The sequence below is a fragment of the Zootoca vivipara genome, chromosome 16, assembly GCF_965207765.1.
Source record: "Zootoca vivipara chromosome 16, rZooViv2.hap1.1, whole genome shotgun sequence".
In the NCBI taxonomy this organism is placed as follows: Eukaryota; Metazoa; Chordata; class Lepidosauria; order Squamata; family Lacertidae; genus Zootoca; species Zootoca vivipara.
The window spans coordinates 15,829,637-15,852,900 of record NC_142599.1 but is presented as its reverse complement, the minus strand read 5'-3'; the positions used below and the strand labels follow the sequence as shown (position 1 = coordinate 15,852,900).

General features: G+C 45.4%; 1 protein-coding gene and 1 long non-coding RNA gene across 2 annotated transcripts; one reads left to right on the top strand and one right to left on the bottom strand.

Annotated features, from left to right (window-relative positions):
• The first annotated feature begins 718 nt into the window (after positions 1-718).
• On the top strand, positions 719-8,367 carry YWHAH (tyrosine 3-monooxygenase/tryptophan 5-monooxygenase activation protein eta). Its single transcript, XM_035098758.3, has 2 exons — positions 719-1,065; positions 6,993-8,367. The coding sequence occupies exons 1-2, from the start codon at positions 979-981 to the stop codon at positions 7,647-7,649; spliced, it is 744 nt and encodes a 247-aa protein (XP_034954649.1). The 5' UTR covers positions 719-978; the 3' UTR covers positions 7,650-8,367.
• Positions 8,368-10,220: 1,853 nt separating this feature from the next.
• LOC118076159 (uncharacterized) lies at positions 10,221-20,775 on the bottom strand. Its single transcript, XR_015947369.1, has 3 exons — positions 20,570-20,775; positions 11,428-11,609; positions 10,221-10,696 (listed from the first exon to the last, which is right to left on the bottom strand). It is a non-coding gene; the product is annotated as an uncharacterized LOC118076159 (long non-coding RNA).
• Between the last annotated feature and the right edge of the window lie 2,489 nt (positions 20,776-23,264).

Genomic DNA, 23,264 nt, shown 5'->3' with positions numbered 1-23,264 from the left:
AACCACCCTGCGAGGTAGGTCAGGCTGAGAGTTACAGAGACCACTGAGCTTCACGGCCGAGGGAGAGATTTTTTTGGGGGGAGGTGTTGGGGAGGTCAGTCTCTAGATCTAACAACCCTCCTCGTGGGACGCCTCCCTCCTCCTCCTCCGCCCTGCCTCCCTCCGCAATGCCCGCCCACCCCTTTTGCAATGCAGCACGACTACCGCGCATGCTCCTGCCTCCCCTCTACCGCTCCCTCTCCCCGCCCCGCGCACTCCCGCGTCCAGCGCAACGGAGCTATTTATAGCCGATGACGTCAGCTAGAAATAGAACGCCGGGGCCAGCCGCGGCTCATGCGCGTGACTGATGGACTGATGCACGGGCACGCGCCCTCCGCAACCCCTCCCTTCCCTTGCGGTCTTCTTGGCTCCGCCCACTTTCCCCGCTTTTTTTTTTTTACTATAAGATAAGGGGATGCCTCGTCAAGCGTGCGCACGCGCAACTTCTTTTTTTAAAAATATATACAGTAATATCGCAGCAAGGAATCCAACTTGCCCTCCTTTCCCTTGAGCGGCGGCGCTTTACTCTCTGACGCATGCGCACAGTGTCATGCAGTGAGCTTGTGTATGTATGTAGGTGGGTGAGTGAGTGGGGGGGGGGTTCAGTCTCTGTCGGGCGCTGGCCGGTGTGTGGAGCGCGCACGCGCGAGAGCGAGGGAGTAGACTTTTGAAGGTGCGCGTGCGCGAAGCAGGCAGTCGGTCCAGTCAGTCACAGAGTGCGCGCTCTCTCTCGCCTGAGGTAAAAAAGAGGCGAAGGAGGGTGAGCTGCTGCTGCTGCTGCTTCTGAGGCGACGCTGCCGCCGCTGCCGCCGCCTCAGCCTCCCTCTGTCTTTGGCCGGCCCTGAAAGGAGCTTCGCCTCGGAAGGGCGCGCACAGCCCCAGCCCAGCGACCCCACCGCCACCTCAAGCCTCCGCCTCAGCCCCCGGACAACGACGACGATGAGCGACCGCGAGCAGCTGCTGCAGCGAGCCCGCCTGGCCGAGCAGGCGGAGCGATACGACGACATGGCTTCGGCCATGAAAGCGGTGAGTGGACCGAGCGAGGGGAGCAAAGAAGAAGAAGGGAGAAGGGGCTGCCGCTGCTGACCCACCGCCAGACCCACCCACGGGGAGGATGAGGATGGCGGCCGCCCCCCTGGAGGAGAAAAGGGGGTCGGCGATGGTGACCAAGACTCCTCGCTCCAAATGTATTCCCCCCTCTTTCTCACCTCCCTTCTCCCTAACCCTTAAGGCGGATGCCTTGCGATACCTGCCTCTTTTAGGTTCTTGTTATTCTGAGGCTGCCCCCCTTTTATTTCTATTAAGTGATCTTAATAGGGTATTGTGGAAGCCTTTTGGGGTGAGAAGGCTTCTTTTCTGTAGTTGGAGCTCGGAAGAAGCTAGGAAGGGGGAGTTCAGAGGGGGTGGGTGCTATCCATTGAATTAGCTGCTGTGGCCCCTTTCTCTCAGGCCTGGTCTAGGTCCCCCCCTCTCTCTCAGCCCTCCCTCTGAAAGTAGAAGTTGGGGTGTGGGTGGGGATCTTCTGTAAAATAATGAACTGGTTCTAGCCAGTGAACAGATCTCTCCTCCCAGACTCCTTTCTAAAGCATGCTGCCTGTTAGTCTCCATCCTCTGGGAATGAGCTGGGAAAGGGGAAGGGTCTTTTAGCCCCTTTTAGTCTTCTCACCACACCACACATATGTTGTGACTAGGCAGGACAGAAGTGTGTGTGGCTTTCTTGAGGTGAGGTTAGTCAGATTATTTTATCATTTCCCTCCCTGTCTGCTTATCAGCTGACATGGGCATTGTCAACGATGGAGTGGGTGTATGTAGTGCACTAAGGGAGTGCCCTTTAACAGTTTGGCAGGTCTGTGTGTGCCTCGAGGACAAGCCCTAAGCCATGCGGCAAGGTGGAGCAATAGGGATGTGGGCACTGTTCGAGTGGGATGGAGACTAATTTGAGCCATGGGCCAGATCTTGCTGGGAAGCACTTCTCTGCAAGGTTTGTCAAAGGGTTCTATTTCATGTGGCTTTTGTTGGAGAGCTTCCTAAGAGTTTGTTCCTCAGTTTGAGGCTCTGCTTCTAAAACATCTTGAACCACTTGGAGAAAGGGCCTTTTGGCCATACTGCTATCCATCTCCCTTCTTTCCAGTAGCCCCATTTTGCATTTATATGGTACTTGCCTCAATAACCTTCCAAATGACTGGTTCAGAATTATTATTTTTGCCTTTTGTTGTTGTCATTTCAATATTCAGCAGCATAAAAAGGATTAAAATATAATTAAATTTTGATAGTTTTCTATAACATAACATGATTCTTATACAAGTCTGTTTTTCTTATTGCCACTGGACAGGCTTCTTTTTATTTGGCCCACCAAAAAATATACCAGATTGCATGTAAATCCGGGGCATGTCAGTTTCCTTCTCTGTGACCCAGGTGGTAAGCATTCATCCTCACTCTGCTATCTTGCATCTGCTTCACTTTCTTCTTTATTACCCTAGTGAGCATCAAATCCAAGGGACCAAAATCAATTGACAGAATTCTTTGGAGGGTTTCCCCTCATGCATTGGCATTGAGTTTTCCATGAAAGTATGCTGACTGAATGGTATTTATGACTACCCAGTTTCCCCATTTTTGCTTGCAGGGGGATTTTGCACACTCACCCCTTCCTCCCTACTTCCTGGCTGTTAACACTCTTGATTCTACCTCAGATTCTTTCCTCTGCACAACCTTGGAGATACCAGTAGTCGCAGTGCTGGATGATTATGTTTCTGCCCATCTGTCTTGCCGCATGCTGACTCTGAGCCTGAGCTACTGTATCACAAGCACACCCTACTGCTCTGAGGCAGGCTTCAGTAGCAGTGGGGATTCAGTCTTTAAAATAGCTACTCTTGGATACTTTTGCTTCAAGATCCATTTGTCAGTCTGAGCAATAGTCTGACATTTAAATAGTGCAGCTCTGGGGCATCTTGTAGGGTTGGATTGCTGTTTATTCCTGTCTGCTTTTGACCTACTTTTGAAGTTCCCACCATAAAAAGAGCAATTTCATGATTCCTGAATGACTACACATGTATAGTAATGCACATGCATACCTGGATGACATGTGTTAGGATCTTTACCCAAGGGTTGCAGTACATCACAGCAAACATGTTTTCTGAGGGGGAATTAGCTTCAAGACAGTGTTTAGAGTAATTGAATATGCAGTTTACTACAAAAAGGGGAGCAAAAAACATCCATGTCACTTGAAGCAGTGTGGGGCAACTTACTTAAGAGTAAGAGAGGAAAGAAAGGAAACGGAGGGAAAAGAGATCAGAGTGTGGATACCTGTTCCAAGGCAAAAGATATAGGAAATGACTCTTTCAAAGGCATCTGCCTTAAATCTGGAGGTTGTCAATTGCACTAGATTTGCATGAGTTATTCTTTACATGTACTAAAATGACTAGACACCCTGACTCTTGATATCAAGGGGCACCATACAGAACATTCCTATGTGAAGGCTGTGAAGGAAAAACACAAATGTTGGCAAGCTGTAGGTTCCTTTGGGACCCTTTTAAAACCAAGTGCAAAAATAAAATAAATGGAGGAGGAGGAAAGAGAAGCATTGGGGGAGGGGGAGTTAAGGCTATCTGTAAAAGAAAGAACCTCCACTAGGGATTTCTCTTATAGGCTCTGTTATGCGAGGGAGGGAAAGGGTATTGATAGTGCTCCTGTCATGGGGTGATGAATGCAAAGGTCTGGGGGGTGCAAGAGGGGTCCATTGTATACATGGTTTGGGAGGAAGTCCCTAATCTTAATGTGTGGCTTAGTTGTTTGCACTATCATTCTCCAGTGCTTCCTGCTTTCCCTCTCCAGGGACCTGCAGTGCGAATCACTAGGTGCACTGCAAGGAAGCAGGGTGTGCACATACTCCAGAGGTCTCTGGCCTGCTGCATAGAGGGTGTCAACACCCTGTGCTTTGGGTTAATGGTGACAGCCAGCACGTGCTTGCTCCTTGCTTGCCCTGGGTGTCTAAGCCTCTGCAGAGGAATACATTTTCAGGCAAAATTTAGATTTTGGAGCCAAGGTGCTTAGAGAAGTATATAAAATGGGGGCGGGGCTTACATGTTTGTTAATAGAAGGGATGGCTTGTCTCACTCTACAAAATACAGTACCTTGCAATGTCATCTTTGTTGTTGGCATAATTTTTCATTTATGTGATGGGCTTAAACTATTATTGTAGGACTGAAATGGTTATAGCATCATTCCTTTCAACTGCTCCTTTGATTCTGTCTTTCTCTGGCCTCATCTTTTTGGAGACTAGAAGTGATGGGAGTCTTTCACAATTCTGTATACTAATTATTGGTTTTAGAACAGATTCAACATTGTATAACGTGGTTTGATACTCTAGGGTGAGGACATCCATTTAGAATTGTGTCTTGCTGAAATCAGTGCTACTAGTTCAGGTGCAGCCATATTTAACCATGCTGGTAGCCTTAATGCTTTCTGCATGTCTAAACAGGATCATCTTGCTGGTGGTGGGGTGTGGTTTGAACATTTTTCCCATTTGAAATTATATTGGTTGATGTTTCACAAGGGAATTTATATTTCCTCTTATATTGCTGTCCGCTACATATTCTTCCCCATTTCATGAGAAATTGAGATGCTGATCCTAATAAACAGTGGAATTAGAACATGCTGCCACTCCAAAGAGAAATATAGAGAACCTGCACATTCTTATCAGCATTGTGCAAAAGCCAGCACCGTCTTGTATGCAAGCCCCTTCCCTACCCCATGGTCTCTGGGTTTTAGCTTGCATTGCTGGCTGTGTGTCATGCTTATCAGAGAACACCACCACACTTGCCATGGTAAGCAGGTTTGCAGAGGTTTGGTTCTCATGTACAAACTTCAGTAAAAGGTTTTCAGCTTAAGACATCCTTGCTTTATGGTGAGGATTTTTGTCTCAAGAAAGCATGCATAGCATTATGTGGAGAGCTGCCCAATTTACTTGAATGTGACCCATATTGCCTACATTTAGTAGGCAAGAAGTGAGCCATACTGTGAAAGTGAAGCTGTATCTATCCTTTCAGAAGACAAATGGACAGTAACAGGCAGGGGCAAGATTCCCTTAAGACCCGCTCCTGTCAAACTAGTTCCTCACTCTTACCCCTGTGGTAAAGGAGCTGTGGAGCAGTATTCTGTTAGAATGAAAGGTGAAATGCGTTATAAATGTGAATAGGAGTAAAGGAATTTAATTTGGTAAAAATTGCATTATTCTTCCAATGAGGTTACTAGTTGCTTGTCATTGAGCCTTTTGCAGTGCTCTAAAAGGAGCAGGGCTTTGCTTTTTTTTGCTTTTTTTTTTTTTTTGCCTGAGCTAGATTTTAGTACAGGGTGTTCCACTGGTCCTGTACACACATATGGCTAGCTATTTATACTAGAGACAGAAGTAGAATTATCTGTTAGTGGACAGGGCTGCCACATGCCACGTAACTTGTGACGTAGACAATGAGTTCATATCTACATTTCCAAGATGAGGACTCTGTTCATTTCCAGATTCCTTATATAGGGAATTTTATTAGCTGTAATTTAGGAGATGGGAAATGAAAATTTAATAATACAGATGTTTTAAATTTTTTATATGAAAGCTTTAGGAAATTCACATGCATTTTTGTATACAAAATTTCCTCATTTCCTTCTTCAAATTGAGTTAAATGTTGTAGAAAAACTGACGTTACTTCTTGGTTTGCACATTTGTAACTGGTTGATTGTTGCATTAATTATGTCTCATACTGAGTAAGGTTTGCACCTCCCTTAGTTGGTCATTTATAGCAGTGTTTCCCAACCAGTGTGCCTCCATATGTTTTGGGACTACAACTCCCATCATTCCTGACCACTGGTCTTGCTAGCTAGGAATGATGGGAGTTGTAGTCCCAAAACATCTGGAGGCACACTGGTTGGGAAACACTGATTTATAGCACTCAACCCTTCTAATTTTTTTTCTTTTTGGAAGTTGCAATATCCTCTTCCCACAACAGGATGACTTTGGCTAATTTGCCTTCCACACTTTCACAGTGGGTGCTGGGTAGCTCTACTCCTGCTTCCTACTCCATGCTGGCTCTAGTTTTCAGCAGGGCAGTTTCCATTGTCTTAGTAGCCAGATCATTCCTTCCCTAAGCAGTCACAGACTCAGGGAAGTTATAGCTGCATTTTGGATTCTCAGCTGATGTGACTCTATGCAATGCAGGGATCCTTTTTCTCATCCCGTGAAAGATGAATCAACTGGGGCTGAATATGTGTTCCAAGGTGCTAGGATTATGTTTTTTATGAGCAATCACTGAAAAAGGGCTCATCCACAAATCCTCTGCCTCAGTAAATTTGATGGGCCTTAGGTGCTGTTCTTTAACGTCATTTATTTATTTCTTAGCAAACTAACACAGCTGCTATTCTAGCCTCTTTTGAAGGCATAAAAATTGAAGGTGCCAGATCTGTGCAGGAATAAACATTATAAATTATTAGTCACCCACACCTTAATTTTAAGTGCAAGAGAATTTTCCAGCCCTATAATCTCATTATTATTGATGTTGCTTTGCGCTTATGATATGAATGTTGTCCTCTCAATACATAATGTAAAATCCTTCCGCTTCTGCTCAAGGGTGGAGATACACTTGAATCATTGTCCGCTTCCTATGGTGTCCTTACTATGTTCATCAATGCAAAGCAGAGTTACTTTAAACCTCCAAATGGGTGATGAGGTGAAAAACTGTTGTTCATGTGTTCCATGTTCAGAGAGCATAGAGAGGTCTTTTGTCCTATGGATTAATTGAATGGAACTTCCAATGTTGAAAGACTAGTTTATCTGCAACCATAAGGGCCCAGAGAGTCTTTTGGCTTTTGAAATAGATATGGGTGAAACTTGTACATGTAGTATGGTTTGGAGGATGGTATATTTGGCCCCCAAAACTAGGTTGTCTTAATATCTCTATGTGCATTTGCAGGTGACCGAGCTGAATGAGCCCCTCTCAAATGAAGACAGGAACCTGCTGTCTGTAGCATATAAGAATGTAGTTGGTGCCAGGCGATCTTCCTGGCGAGTCATCAGCAGCATAGAGCAGAAAACCATGGCTGATGGGAATGAGAAGAAGCTGGAAAAGGTTAAAGCATACAGGGAGAAGATTGAAAAGGAGTTGGAGACCGTGTGCAATGATGTTTTGGCCCTGCTAGACAAGTTCTTGATCAAGAACTGCAGTGACATTCAATATGAAAGCAAGGTCTTCTACCTGAAAATGAAAGGTGATTACTACCGCTATTTGGCAGAAGTCGCTGCAGGTGAGAAGAAGAACAGCGTTGTGGAAGCATCAGAGGCTGCCTACAAAGAAGCCTTTGAAATCAGCAAAGAGCACATGCAGCCCACGCACCCAATCAGGTTGGGGTTGGCACTCAACTTCTCTGTCTTCTACTATGAAATCCAGAATGCCCCTGAGCAGGCCTGCCTTCTAGCCAAACAAGCCTTTGATGATGCCATTGCGGAGCTGGACACACTCAACGAGGATTCCTACAAGGACTCCACACTTATCATGCAGCTCCTTCGAGACAACCTCACTCTCTGGACAAGTGACCAGCAGGATGAGGAGGCAGGGGAAGGCAACAATTGAAGAGCTCCCCAGATCACGACTTCCCATCAACCACCACCTCATCACCATCACCAATACTTCTTTGCCACGATCACACTATGTATTTAGTGCTAAGCATAAATGTATTGTTGGCACAGCTGTGAGGTCTGCCAGATGCTGCTTCAGATGGGGCTTCATGGGCATTGCTGGACTAAATGGTGTAACAGCCCTGTTTATCATAGTGGCATATTGTGCAGGAAGAAACTTAAAATGAGGCATTTTAGTTTCATTTGATTCATATTATATGGGTTAATAAAAGAGTGAAAATGATTTAGGAGAATTGATCGGAAATTGAATCTTTAAATTTTCTGCTTGGAGTGGATTGTGTCAGTTCAGCAGTACATCTTATACATGCAAAACATGGAAGTGGCTCTAAGCAGATGTGAACTGATATTGTCCTGTCCATCAATTTTAAAATGTGAGGTTCTATAACAATCTGTGTTTCACTCTTTATGTGCACAGACTTGGTTTCAGGCAACGCATCTTGAGGTTTTGATTTTGATACTTGTAAGCTTTTTTTTGCAGTTTTGAAGAATCATGATTTTTTTTTTTTGTAAATTCTTTGGCTGTTCAGTTGCCTGTGTATTCTGACAGCGCAGTGTCAATGTTAGCCCATGTTAAGATGGATGATGAGATGCCAGACTTCTAAATTAAGTGTTTTGGAATTAAAGAAAATAAACTGCTGCTTGGGGGAGATAAATTGTGAGAAGTTGTGTGTTTGTTTGAGAGTATTTAAACCCACCAACTAACCAAAGTTCTCAAGGTGACTTACAAAGTACAATGAAATAGGAATTTCTAGAAAGAGGCAAAGGTATATTCAGATTTACCTGCATTCCTCAGATGTTCCATTTGCTGCTGCTGAATCTCTGGGCCACAGCATGTCTCAGAGGAAATTGCCCTCACCTCAAAATGGATGTTAGCCTCTCAAAAAATGGGCTTCTTAGTGATTTCTCACAGCTTCTGCTGGCAGATACAAGATGGAGCAAATAAGTTTACAAGCCTTCTTCAGTTCTCAAATATTTACAAAATAATACTCCCAACGTGTGTAATTATAGTAATTAAATAAGCTTAAACCTGCAAGCCCCTTCTCACTGATTCCAGTAACAGGGAAATGCAGAGTGAATATTTTGCCCCAGTTGCAATGAATGCCTGACTGATTTTTACTGCTTGTGGATGAGGCATGAGGTTTTCTTCTGTCCCATGGGTGCCATAGAACTCTACTGGTATGCCAACCTTACATAGCTTCACTTTAAAGTATGACCAATTGCATAAGATCCCTCTTCTTTTTGACCTAGTTACCTACTGGAGTATCACATTCTGGAAGTTAAGGGCAGATTCCTGGAACATTCCTTTGTTGGAAACAAGAGACAATAATATGAAAGCCAGTTCCTTATCATACATGTCACACGTGCACTTTAGAGGTGGAGCTCTGGCCTGACACATTTGGGAGTATCATGAGGAGGCTAGCATAGCAACAAGAAATGAGAATCTGCCCAATGAGGCTGCCTGAAGACCGAGCAGACATAAATTCCTCCCTCTAGCCTGGGATATTCCTAGTGCCCTTCACATGAGGCCTTTCCCGAATTTAGTCTACCACTACCATTTGCCAAATCAGGTCCTATTGGTGGTGGTGGGGACTCTTGATTTGAACTAGGGATTTTTGGGGGGATTTTTTTAGAATGCTGTTCAAGTATTTTAAGACATGAGACACAACCATTCTGCCATAATAATTGTTATTATTTATTGAATTTATATACTACCCTATAGCCGCAGGCCTCAGGGCAGTTCACAGAATAAAATCAGAATATAAAACCACAAAATAATAAAACATAATAAAAATAAAAACAAGTCAATAACCCCCCCCAACACATTTTAAAAGGGCATAGGATACAGAAGCCCAGTCCTTAATTACTGTACTGACAAGTGGATATGAAGGGGCTTGGGGACATATGTTTAGAGTTGCAACTATTCCACTGCATGCTTAAAAAGGTCCCATTGCAGCCTGGCTGTGACAGGAGTTGTAGTCCACAGCATATTGAGGGGACCCAGTTGAGGAAGGCTTCCCAAAAGTTTGGAAGCAAAGCTTCATTGGTTTAATATGTTGAGTTACCATAAAAGATCAGAGTCTGAAACTCTGGGAACTGCATTCGGGCTGATTTGGGGAAAGGGCTGTAACTCTGTCATGGAGCACCTGCTCTGCATGTAGAAGGTCACAGATCCAATCTGCAGACAGGGCTGGGAGCGAACCCATCTGAAACTTGGGTGATGTGCTGCCAGTCAGTGTGGGCAATACTGAGGTAAATGGACCAAATATAAAGCAGCTTCCTGTGTTCCTAAGACTATGCTGTTGCTCAGTAAATAGGAAACCTGCTTTTCGTTTTCCATCTCTTTGGCCTGAGCAGAGCAGGAATCAGGAGTGGAATGTTAATATCCTACCGGTAGGAGAAAAACACTCTTTAATGAAGGAAAAGCAAACCTTCAGCAGAGGTTATTGATTGGTGTTAAATCTTTTACAACTGCTTGTTAGCCAAAATAAGTCAATGCTATCTCACCCTATTTTGAGGTTATTAAAAAAAAACTCAAGTAGTAACATTATTTGGGGAGGGGGGTCCCCCTTTGCCACAACCAGGAAGTTTTTCATTGTTGTCTAAAGACAGAAAGGCAGGTATGTCTGGGACTTTTGGTACTATGGATAGTCATGGGACATACCCAACTTTTGGTCAGAGTTCATTGCACGTGGTGGCAAATCATGTTCTTGATTTTAATGCTTCTGAATTCCACTCAGTGGCGAAGAAACTGTACAGAGAGTCATGTTGCTGGGACATAAGGATGAATGAATGCCTATAACTACAGTATTTTCATTAGTTTGATGAGCACCCTATGCAGGCAGTTAAAAATCCCTCCCAGAATGGGTGGGGTTATGTTTGCACCATTCCTCTGGGCATTAATGTCTTCTGAGTTCTGGTCAATGTCTGCAGGAGAAGCACAAGCACACCTCAGCAACTGGTCCTGAAGATCCTTCCTAGCCCCTAGAAGTAGAGACAAAGCGGAATTGAGAGGTTTGGGGTTGAGCCAGGGGCGACCATGATGGCTAGGTATGGAAAGACCAACAGATTCTAGAGTCTTCATAGACCCCAGTCATGAGCATCTGACATAGATTGTGGTTTTGTTGGTGTGACCGAAAAATACTACCAGGCTAGTACGGTAACTACCCTGCTGGACTATGGAGTTTCTGGTGGGCGAGGAGTAGAAAGAACCTCTCGACTCTGCAGCCAAACACCTAATTCTAACAGTGCTCTTGCTTATGTGCTCAGCAGGTTCCCACAGGCCTCCAGTTGCCTCCACCACCACCCCCAGTGCTAATCAAAATTCATCCCTTAAGTTTTGCCCATTAATTTATGTATTAAACTTGTTTGGTATGTGAAGCCTGTAGTATATTTTTCAGGATGTTACTGAACCAGCTGTAGAGAAAACCAGCCTTCAGGGTGTGCTGCAAGTGAGCAAGTATTCCCAAACACAATTGCTTAGAGAACAACAACAACAATTATGGAAATTACAGAGGGCAGGAAGAGGACATTTGTTTCAAAACCAAACAGGGCCGCACAATGATTAATTCTTCACCCGGGCCAAGGGATATGTTAATTCCTCCTGGCAAAGATGCATGACGATCCTTCCCTCTTGGTGCCTTACAAACCTTGTTTGTTAGCTCTTCTTCACCCTCCCATCCCTGTGTCCACCCCCCCCACCAGTCCCTATTTACTTTAGAGTATATTTTCCCCTTGACTTTCATGGAGCATCTCCATGGCAACACCATGATGTCATTGCACTAGCAACTGTTGCCTTGGAGACATCATGACGTGGTTGTACTGAGGAGTGTTGCTAGGGTTACGGAGCCAGCTTGCTGAGGAAGTAATGATATCCGACCCGTGTCCGGAGATGTTCCTGTTCCAGGGGGGTGGGGGTGGAGAGAGAGATGCACACAAGAGAAATAAATCATTTGATGTGGGAGGGACCTGTCAAAAAAATTTAATTGCCTATTCTATCTCCTTTAGACTTCTCACGCTATGTGTAGAAAAAGACTGGCTGTTCTAAAGCAGCAGCCACCCAAGTGATAGCAGATTCTGTTTGAGATGAGATGAGATGGTTCCTTATGGTGGTGGCTTTCAAACCATCTTTTTTTGCCTGTTTTTTTTTTGTCAAGGATGTATCTCAAACTAGATTGTGTACATCTTTATTGGTGATTAATTAGATGCCAGCTGGACATTCTACATGGAACATTCATAGAATCATAGAATCATAGAGTTGGAAGAGACCACAAGGGCCATCCAGTCCAACCCCCTGCCAAGCAGGAAACACCATCAAAGCATTCTTGACATATGCCTGTCAAGCCTCTGCTTAAAGACCTCCAAAGAAGGAGACTCCACCACACTCCTTGGTAGCAAATTCCGCTGCCGAACAGCTCTTACTGTCAGGAAGTTCTTCCTAATGTTTAGGTGGAATCTTCTTTCTTGAAGTTTGAATCCATTGCTCCGTGTCCGCTTCTCTGGAGCAGCAGAAAACAATCTTTCTCCCTCCTCTATATGACATCCTTTCATATATTTGAACATGACTATCATATCACCCCTTAACCTTCTCTTCTCCGGGCCAAACATATCCAGCTCCCTAAGCCGTTACTCATAAGGCATCGTTTCCAGGCCTTTGACCATTTTGGTTGCCCTCTTCTGGACACGTTCCAGCTTGTCAGTATCCTCCTTGAACTGTGGTGCCCAGAACTGGACACAGTACTCCAGGTGAGGTCTGACCAGAGCAGAATACAGTGGTACTATTACTTCCCTAGATCTAGATGCTATACTCCTATTGATGCAGCCCAGAATTGCATTGGCTTTTTTAGCTGCTGCATCACACTGCTGACTCATGTTAAGTTTGTGGTCTAGATCCTTTTCACATGTACTGCTCTCAAGCCAGGTGTCACCCATCCTGTATTTGTGCTTTTCATTTCTTTTGCCCAAGTGTAGTACCTTGCATTTCTCCTTGTTAAAATTCATCTTGTTTGCTTTGGCCCAGTTGTCTAATCTGTTAAGGTCATTTTGAAGTGTGATCCTGTCCTCTGGGGTATTAGCCACCGCTGCCAATTTGGTGTCGTCTGCAAACTTGCTCAGGATGCCCTCAAGCCCATCATCCAAGTCATTGATAAAGATGTTGAATAAGACTGGGCCCAAGACAGAACCCTGTGGCACCCCACTAGTCACTACTCTCCAGGATGAGGAGGAGCCATTGATGAGCACCCTTTGGGTTCGTACACCCTGCTCCATGTTACAGAGGCCCGGCTGGTCTCAGCTGGAAGCTAGGCATTGAGTGTTGCTGGTCCCATGCTGTGGAACAGTCTTCCAGCAGAGATGCAGCAGGCACCCTCACTTTTAACTTTCAGGTGCCTCAAAGGCTATTTTAAAAGCCAACAGGCCTTTGCAGCAGTTTAATTTATATTTTTGTTTAGCCAATCACCTTAACAATTAACTGTTATAAAAGTGGTGCTTTATGTTTTAACATGGCATACTGCTCTGATATTTTAGGATAGGGTGGTATGAAATTATTTTTATTTAAGCAGCTTGGCGTCCTCCTGAACCCAAAATATTTACATCTTGCAATTCCCCAATGACTCTGCTGGAGGCAGTAAACCCTTGCAGATGGAGGATGCTCTTGCTTGTGGAGTTTCTAAAAGAAGCAGCAAAGCGGTTTGCAATCTTAAGATCTTTCCATTTCCCTGTGAAACATATAACTGCCTTGTCTTTGTTGGGGAGAGGGTGAGCTGCCAGCCAGATTAATGCAATCTCTCTGTTTACATCTTCTCTTTTGCTTTAAACACTTCTAAAACATGCCAGGTAACATCATGTCATCATTCACCATGCCTTAAGAATTCCCGAAGAGCCTGGAGATAGGTAAAGCTGAAGAGTGCGGCCATTCTGTCCCAAACAGTGTTTTTGCCACTTCTGCCAAGCCCACACAAACAAGCCCTCTCCCACTTGTGATTCTCACCAGCTGGTATTCAAAGGCCTCTGAGGCAGAGGTAGAAAGTAGCCACTGTGGTTAGTAGCCAATGGCTAGTAGCCATTGATAGCTAAAAGCAGTTGTGCTAGATCAGGTCAGTAGCCCATCTAGTCCAGCATCCTGTTCTCACAGTGGCCAACCAGATCCCTGCAGGAAGTCTGGAAGCAGAACCTAAGAGCAAAATAGCACCCTCTCCTCCTGTGGCGTCCATCAACTGGTACTGCCTCTAACCATTTGCCTGGACCAAACTGTGTGTACTTTTAAAGTGCACTTGAAACACAATCCCCCCTTCAGATATTTATGGGTACTGTTGTTTGTTGAAAGGTTGCTGGGAATCGTAACTCTGTGACATAGCTGCCAAGTTTTCCCTTTTCTCACGAGGAAGCCTATTCAGCATGAGGGAATTTCCCTTAAAAAAAGGGATAACTTGGCAGCTATGCTCTGTGAGGGGTAAACTACAGTGCCCAGAATTCTTTGAGGGGGATAATGTGTTTGAATGTGCTTTAAAGGTATAGTCTCACTCTCTGGATCAGGTATCCCCAAACTGCGGCCCTCCAGATGTTTTGGCCTACAACTCCCATGATCCCTAGCTAACAGGACCAGTGGTCAGGGATGATGGGAACTGTAGTCTCAAAACATCTGAAGGGCCGAAGTTTGGGGATGCCTGCTCTGGATCATCACCTTGTCGAGGTGAGTAGACTTGTACGTTCCTATGACCCTTGTGAGCGAAGTCGTCAGGAATCTCTTACTCCCATCAGGGTCACCCAAGGCGGAAAGGTCAAAGGGAAGGAGCTAGACAAAGAATGATCCAAGAAGTCCTCAATGGCAGAACAGGCGGGTGATAACAAGTGGTATGTTACAACACCTGTGAAGGCGGATGAAGGCTGCAGCAGATAAGAATCTACCGGTCTTTGTGACTACTCATGCCATCGGAACAGAGCCCTACTACGAAGACACTGCATTGGTCAGCGTGCACTGATCTACACACATAAAACAAAATCACACACAGGCATCTTCCAAAAACCAAAACCAAACCCCAAAAGTCCCACGGCGATCGGCAAATGGTAACGGGCAGGATCGTGAAATCTGGAAGCCGCTAGTCATAAAACCGGCACATGGGCAGTGGATACAGATTCAGTCATTCTGACTCAAGGAACAAGGCAGTCGAGCAGCTCGGCAGCTGTATCCATGACTGAGCAGCCCTTTTTAGGATCCATTCTGCTCACCCCAAAAAGGGGGAGGGGCTAGAAAAGGTGCCCTAAACATAGTTTGCCTCCCCTTTTCCCCTGACTGGATTACCATGCCCAGTGGGGTCAACTCCCGCCCGGAAACCAATGTCCCCACTGTGGAAGGATGTGTGGATCCAGAACTGGCCTCCACAGTCACTTACGGACTCACTGTTAAAAACTCTGTTTATGGAAGACAATCTTACTCAGCTACAAGTGATCGCCAAAGAAGAGGAAGAAAAGGTATATTGTGTTCACAGCTTTAGGTCATTACTAGGAAAGAGGTGGAAATAGCTAGAGGTGGAGAGTCTACTGCTGTGGTAGACACCTCTCCACATTTGGTTCCATAAACTCATGTCCAGTGCCCCTTACCGTAAAAAAGCATTATTCAGAATAGTTGTTTGCACAACCTACTAAGAAAGATAACACAATAAAATTCAGCAAAGAGTATTGCATGAAAATTATTTTTACACATTCTTATTAATATATATGGGACCCAGGTGGCGCTGTGGTTAAACCACTGAGCCTAGGGCTTGCTGATCAGAAGGTTGGTGAGCTCCCGTTGCTTGGTCCCAGCTCCTGCCAACCTAGCAGTTCGAAAGCACGTCAAAATGCAAGTAGATAAATAGGAACCGCTACAGCGGGAAGGTAAACGGCGTTTCCATGTGCTGCTCTGGTTTGCCAGAAGCGGCTTTGTCATGCTGGCCACATGACCTGGAAGCTATACGCCGGCTCCCTCGGCCAATAATGTGAGATGAGCACGCAACCCCAGAGTCAGTCACGACTGGACCTAATGGTCAGGGGTCCCTTTACATATATATATATATATATATATATATATATATATATATATATATATATATATGTAAAAATCGTGAAAGTGTGTATTCCACTTTTCTCCGTAGCCGCTTGACCGATCGTCCTGAAATTTTGACACAACGATCCAGGCCACTCCCCGAGCATTGTTAAAAAAAAATCCCTCAATTTTCACACCTGGGCAGGTAGAAACCTGCTTTTCCACAAAGTAAAACAGCACCCTCAAGTGGAATTCCTCCCACATTACACCCCCTCCCTTCCTGTGAAATCTACACCACACCCACAAACCAAATAATGACACCATCAACCAAGCAACTGAAACCAGAAAGGCGGCCATTATCAGAGCCCTAGGCCCCTGCCAGGCTGCTAGGCCCCCACTAGGCCCGGGGGGGGGGAGAGGGGGAATGCCTGGGTTGCAGGCTGCTGCATGGCCTTTGTTTTATGTAGGCCCCTGCCAGGCCCCCACTAGGCCTGGGGGGGGGATAACCCACAGCAACGCACTTGGGGGCACGGCAAGGGGGTTTTACTTTAAAATTTAGCACCACTACCTCCCCACCAAATAACCACAAGACAAAAATAAATACCATCATTCAAAACGTCATGAGATATGCCGGTCATAGAGAGGGTGGGGGGAACAAACAGAATAGATCATGGATCGGGACACGTGGGGGCAGTCACAGGGATTAGCCACAACAACGCGTCACACCCACAAACCCCGCCTCCGCCACGAGATCCTGTAAAACAGGGACTCTGAGGCTCAGGGGGATCTGAAGGGAGCCTATTACCCTCCATTTGACAGACTAACACACAGCAAACGCGTGCAGGGCCAGCTAGTGAAAACATAAGAGTGAAGAACTTATCTCTATCTATCACTATTTACGAAACATGCACCAACCTTCACCTACCACAATTGTGCATCAACTAATTTATAAGAAAATCAATAGCTATTTTAATAGTTGGCTATCTTGTGACAACTCAGAATAGTAAATGCAAACAGATATGGCTAAAGGAAATAACTTTGAAAGTGATAAGAGCAATAAAACTATAAATAAAAGCAAGGAAGGTGTTTTGCTGTAGGCTGTAGCCTGCTCAATCATAAAAGAGCGATCGAACATGCTCGGAGGGCTCCGATCTACTGATTGCTTATAAGCTAGGAGGGGTTCAGCAGGGCCACAAGGGAGGCCTGAGATGCACCCGGGGGAATGCTTGGATGCAAACAAGTGTGTGCCTATTTATTTAAATAAATCTCCCAGTTACTTTGGTTATAGTATTCTTATTATTTTTTTAATTTTAAATAACAGCAATACTGTTGTGGGTGGCTTCATATCTGTGGACTTGGAACTCATACCATTAAACTGATCAAAGTACTTCCAGAGTAGCACAGAATGTCCTGCCATTCCCCTCCTTTCAAGTCAGCCTCATTATCTCTTTCCTGATTGTGGCCATTGCTGAACAGGAAAGGTAACTTTATATGGGATGCCTCCGACTTAAGGCGGCTACCAAATTTCTCCTTTGGGAGCAACACAGAAGCTGGGAAATGGTGGTGCTGGCCACAGCATCCTTCTGGCAAAAGCCTGGAGAGTCCGGGACAGGGTGCTTCCTGGCAGCGGTGGGGAACATCTGTGCCCAGTCTCCAGATGTTGTTGGACTTCAGGCACCAGCAGCCAACATGGCTAATGTCCAGGGATGAGGGCGGGAATTGCAGACCAACAGCATCTACCGGTAAAGAGCCACAGCTTAACCGCTCCCCTGGTTCTATGGCAACAGAAAGTGGGAGAAAGTGAGTAGGCATCGTGGATTTTTAAAACAGTCCCATCCCATAGTGCAGTTTTACACATGAGAGGTTCTTGACATGCTCTTACCAGGTCAACCAGGGTGACAGCTGTGTTGCTTGCTTGCTTGCTTGCTTTCCTGGCAAGGCCCCAGGGCAATAGGGTGGGCATACATCAGCATATGCAAATGATATGCAAACCTGTGCCCGTCTCTTATTGGGGAAGGTGATGAATATCCCTTCCCTTCCTATTTCTGGGCGTTGTACAAGTTTTACACTTCGCCCCACCAAAAAACAGCAAGAGGAAACAGATTCGCATAAAATTGGAGATGCTTATTTCTATGCATGGATGCAAACTGGGACATAATTACCATCATTTTAAAAAAACAAACACTGGTGAAAAAGAATGTGACCAGGTGAGCTGTCTCTTCAGCCGAGGGGTCAATTCAAGGCCTTTCCTTCTCCTCCTGCTCTCCCTTCTCAGGGTTTTCATTATCGTTCAACCTAATTTGTTCCAGTAGAGGCCTGGCTGTCTTCTGGCAGCCTTTCAAAGAGAGGACTATCCTCTGTAAAGAAGAGCACATAATTGTTGTTGTTGTTGTTGTTGTTGTTGTTGTTGTTGTTGTTGTTGTTGTTGTTGTTGTTGTTTTATGCCCTGCCCATCTGCCCTGGTTTCCCCAGCCACTCTGGGTGGCTTACAGTACATATTAAAAAATAGTAAAAACTCAAACATTAAAAAAAAACCTCCTGATTTTGATGCATATACCAGCAGGTGACAAGCAAAGTGGATTTTGTGACCCCTTATGGTTGTGCTAAGAGATATAGACTTTAAAGCTGGAAGGATAAACACCCACCGTCTATTGCGTAATGGTCTGAGGGCCTCCCTGCCCTGGCTGCATTGGAAGACATTTCCCAAAAAATGTCAGTCTCGTGGGGATACCAATTTGAGCATCTAAATGGCTTATCTTCCCTTAAATGTTTAATTTAAGACAAGTGCATTGATGGTTCTTGTGTCCTTAATGTGAGCTGATGGAGAGGTGGGGGTTTTTTTGCTGGGGTTCCCCCCCACCCCTTCATTTTTGTCCCTTTATCTTTTTAATTCTTTGTTAAATTCACTACTTTTTTAAAAAGTAAATCTGCACATGACATTCCCCCCCTCCCCCGGGAATGGCAATTCTGCAATGATGGGGAAAGGGCTGTTCAAGTCTCTTGGAGCCACCTCACTAACACAAAAGGTTGGCTGTCCAGATTCCTGCATGTGGATGCCGAGCAGCCTTGTGTCTGCTCACAAGTGTGCAAGATCCGGCACACCGGGTGTCCAAACGTCGAAAAGCGGACAGAAAGCATCCTAGGCCTTGGTGTCTGATGAAGATGCCTTTGAAGGCTCAAGAGGACGACTTGTCTCATGTAGGAGAAGGGAGGCCTGTTTTGTCTGCCTGCAGCTGTGTTGCAATCAGGGAAACTGAGACCCAAAGAGAGTTCCTTAATGAAAGGCACTGGGAACAGACTTCTGGGAATTGTGGTGCTCGGCCTGCACTTCAGCCTAGAGACAGGCATTCCTTGCCTTTGGATGTAATTACCGGCAAGTCCTCTCTGCAAGGCCTTGCTGATGGCTAGGTTTCTCCTCTGAGGTTCCCAGACCGGCCCAGGAAAACGGCCTCCTTAGATCAGCCTTGGCAACGGGCACAACCCCTGGAGTTATTGTGGTTAATTACTGTAGCAATTTCCAAGTACTATGACAACATTTACTGCCACGTACAAGGCCTTTCGCTTATTCGCCTCTATTACTGGCACAACCCTCCCGTTTGTTTTGCTCTGCTTTATTTATCCATTTGTGAGCTTTCTTACCCGCCCTTAGCTGAAAGGTCTCTGGGCGAGTGATAGCCGTAGAATCATACCAGTGGAAAACAAGTAAAACAGAAACAGAGCAGTTTCTGTACAAGTATGAAAACAATTCCAAGCAGCGGCAGATGGAGGCAACAAGGAGTATAGCATCTAGATCAAGGGAAGTAATAGTACCACTGTATTCTGCTCTGGTCAGACCTCACCTGGAGTACTGTGTCCAGTTCTGGGCACCACAGTTCAAGAAGGATACTGACAAGCTGGAACGTGTCCAGAGGAGGGCAACCAAAATGGTCAAAGGCCTGGAAACAATGCCTTATGAGGAACGGCTTAGGGAGCTGGGTATGTTTAGCCTGGAGAAGAGAAGGTTAAGGGGTCATATGATAGCCATGTTCAAATATATGAAAGGATGTCATATGGAGGAGGGAGAAAGATTGTTTTCTGCTGCTCCAGAGAAGCGGACACGGAGCAATGGATTCAAACTTCAAGAAAGAAGATTCCACCTAAACATTAGGAAGAACTTCCTGACAGTAAGAGTTGTTCGGCAGTGGAATTTGCTACCAAGGAGTGTGGTGGAGTCTCCTTCTTTGGAGGTCTTTAAGCAGAGGCTTGACAGCCATCTGTCAGGAATGCTTTGATGGTGTTTCCTGCTTGGCAGGGGGTTGGACTGGATGGCCCTTGTGGTCTCTTCCAACTCTATGATTCTAGGATGCTGGACTAGATGGGCCATTTTGGCCTGATTCAGCAGCCAGACTCTCACGTTCTTCATATCTTTCATTCTTCCAGACCTAATGCAGCACTAAATCCTCTTTCTGTGGCCTCCTGCCCTGCATCCTGCCCCACTGTTGCCCTCCTGTCCTCCTTTGAGATAAATAAGGTAAAGCCAACAGCAGAGGAGACAAAACTTTCCTAAGCCACAAAGAGAACTGTGGATCAAAGCACCAACTGATCCTTCCTAGGCTGCCAAGTGCAGAGAGGATTGGATGTGGGAAGGACAGGCTGTCTTTCTGCAGTGATAAGGATCCCTGAGTCGGAAGCAGAACAACAAGCCCCCCCCTTTACTTCCCAGTTACATATTGAGCCTAGACTGTACTTCAAGAGGGCACCAAGGCTGCCGACTTTTCCCTACCCGGGCTCTTGTGCAAATAAAATTCTTTGGCTCCTGGGCTTAGCTCTAAACCAATATTAGTTTGAATATTTACCTGGCAAGACCTCTTTGGCACGTCTCTCAGATACTGATTAGCAAACATCCAACTTGTAGCTGTCCTGGGATCTGAGAGAGGATTTAAAAGCACAAGCACACAAACCACTTTACGGGGCCAGTATGATGGAAAGGCTGGCAACACTTGGCACCAAGGCTGCCACAGCATGGGCATCCTGCCACAGCATGGGCCATGTCTTGTGATCAATTATGTGGGGCGGGGCTTACCTGCCCTCCTATTTTATTCAAGCTGGCACCCCCACTTGGCAGTGACTGGGCCCTGCTGAACTTTTCTCTTCACCTGGGCTGAAAATTGAGGTTTTATTTAATCAACTGACTTATAGACCACTTAATTAAATAATAATAATAATAATCTCTGAGTGGTTTGCAAAGTAAAAACTAAAATCAACACTAGAATGCACAACAACAACAACAGTAATAATAATAATATCTAGACTAGAATGCAAATAAAATTGGACGAGGGGCAATAAATAATAAAACTGTTTGGCACTGCTGAGCTGTGTCTCCTTCTACAAGAAGGGCCAAGGCTCTGTGGTGCAGAGCAGCTGCTTGGCCTGTAGAAGGTCTCAGGTTCAATCCTCATTGGCATTTCCCTATAGTGCTGGGAAATACCCTTGCCTAAAATCTTGGAGGGATGTTGCCAGGCAGTGCCAACAATATTTTTTACATAATATATGGGGCTTGACAATTGGCCAGCATAGACGGATTCTCTGTGCCTTCGCATCTGCAAAAAGAGTGATATCGATACATTGGAAGAACAAAAATATAACCCCCCCCCCTTTCGATCAACTCTTGCAACCTATGAACGGATTGCTTTCAGACGAAGATTATGGATGGAAAAATGTAACGATATTTGACACATATTTATCGAAATCATCGGGACACATGAATCAACATATACTTGAGGGAAACAATAAGTTTATCCATCTACATATATACGAAATAATTTTGTAACCTTAATTTTATTTTATGGTTATTTTATTGGTGTTTTGCTCTGCGCTTTTAAAATTAATGTATCCTTTTTCTTTTCTATTCTTTTTTTCTTATTTACTTTAACTCACTATAAAAATCTCAAAAAAATATAAATAAATGAATAAACAATACTGAGCTAGCTGGGCCAATGGCCTGACTCTGTTTAAAGCTGCTTCCTCTGTTCCTATTTTGAAACGGCCATAGCTCAGTGGTACAGAGCCTGCCTGGCATGCAGAAGATAAATGGATTTAGTGGTGCAAATATAAGGCAGCTTCCTATGTTCCCAGTAGTGTGTGTGTGTGTGTGTGTGTAAGTGTGTAGCTGGCATCCAGGCCATTGAAAGCCTTCTCCTCCAAGACTCGAGCGTTGTTCAATATGGATTACCAGCCCATTTGGATTTCCTAACTCAGGTATGAAAAAAATGTTCTGATTTGGCCCTCGTTGCAAGGAGCTGCTACCTGCAGCAGGTGCTTCTGGTGTCAAGTCAGGGTCGCTTGAGCTACTAATTAATCTCAGATGGGCTTTTTCTTTGGGTTCCACACACCACAGGTACCTCCTCCCTCTCCCCATTCGCCAGCCAGGTTAGAGTCCACTCTGGAGAGAGCTATCTCGCCAAACGTTTATCTGAGCAATTGCACCAAAGAGCGGTTCCAGGCACATGCCTGGCCTGCGTGAATATCAGGGATGCTCCTTCACCTCCTCGGTCCCATGCAGGGACGTTTCCTCTCCAGACTTGGTGCTGCCTTTCCCCATCTCTGTGAGGGGTCTGGGGAGGACCCTAGTTCTCACTGCACTTCGGATATTTTGTAGGGGGTATATACCCCAGGTGGGAGACAGTGTTTGGCTGGTCGAGGGTCAGGGCCATGCACACACACGCTCTGTGCCGGTCACTTAAAATTATGTGTGAGGAAGGAACATAGGAAGCTGTATTTACGCTAAATCAGATGACTGCCTGGGTAGCTTGGGTGTTAGAGGATGGTGCTGATAACGCAAAGGTTGCAGGTTTGATCCCCGTATGGGGCAGGTGCCTATTCCTGCATTGCAGGGGGTTGGACTAGATGATTCTCAGGGTCCCTTCCAGCTCTACAATTCTATGATTTCTATGACTGGTCTATCTAGCTCAGTACTGTCCACACGGACTGGCAGCAGCTCTCCAGGGTTTCAGGCAGGGGAAATTTCCGGCAATAACTGGAGATGCTGTCAGGGATCAAATCTGGGACCTTCTGCATGCAAAGCAGGTGCACTGTCGCCAAACTGCAGCTGGAACATAGCTGCCAAGTTATCCCTTTTTTAAAGGGATTTTCCCTTATGCTGAATAGGCTTCCTCGCGAGAAAAGGGAAAACTTGGCAGCTATGAGCTGGAAACATGCTCTCCAGATGTTTTGGGCTATAGCCTCCATCAAATACAGCTAGTGAGTTTAGTGGTCAGGGATTATGCAATTCTTAACCCAAAACATTTGGAGGACATGAGCTGGTGGAAGACTGGTCCTCAGATTCCATTCCAACCCCAACCCGTATTTATTTCTATGTCACTACTTGCTGTCTGTACCAGTGGACAGAGTGGGCTGTTTCAGGGTTACATTTCATTGTCTGGAATTGCCCCAGGTTTGGGGCAGCTCGTTTGGCAGCGGCGACATGCCTAGCCCTGAGCTGGGAACAGGCCTGCCGTCCTCAGAGGATGAACCAAACACCCCAGAAGCCAA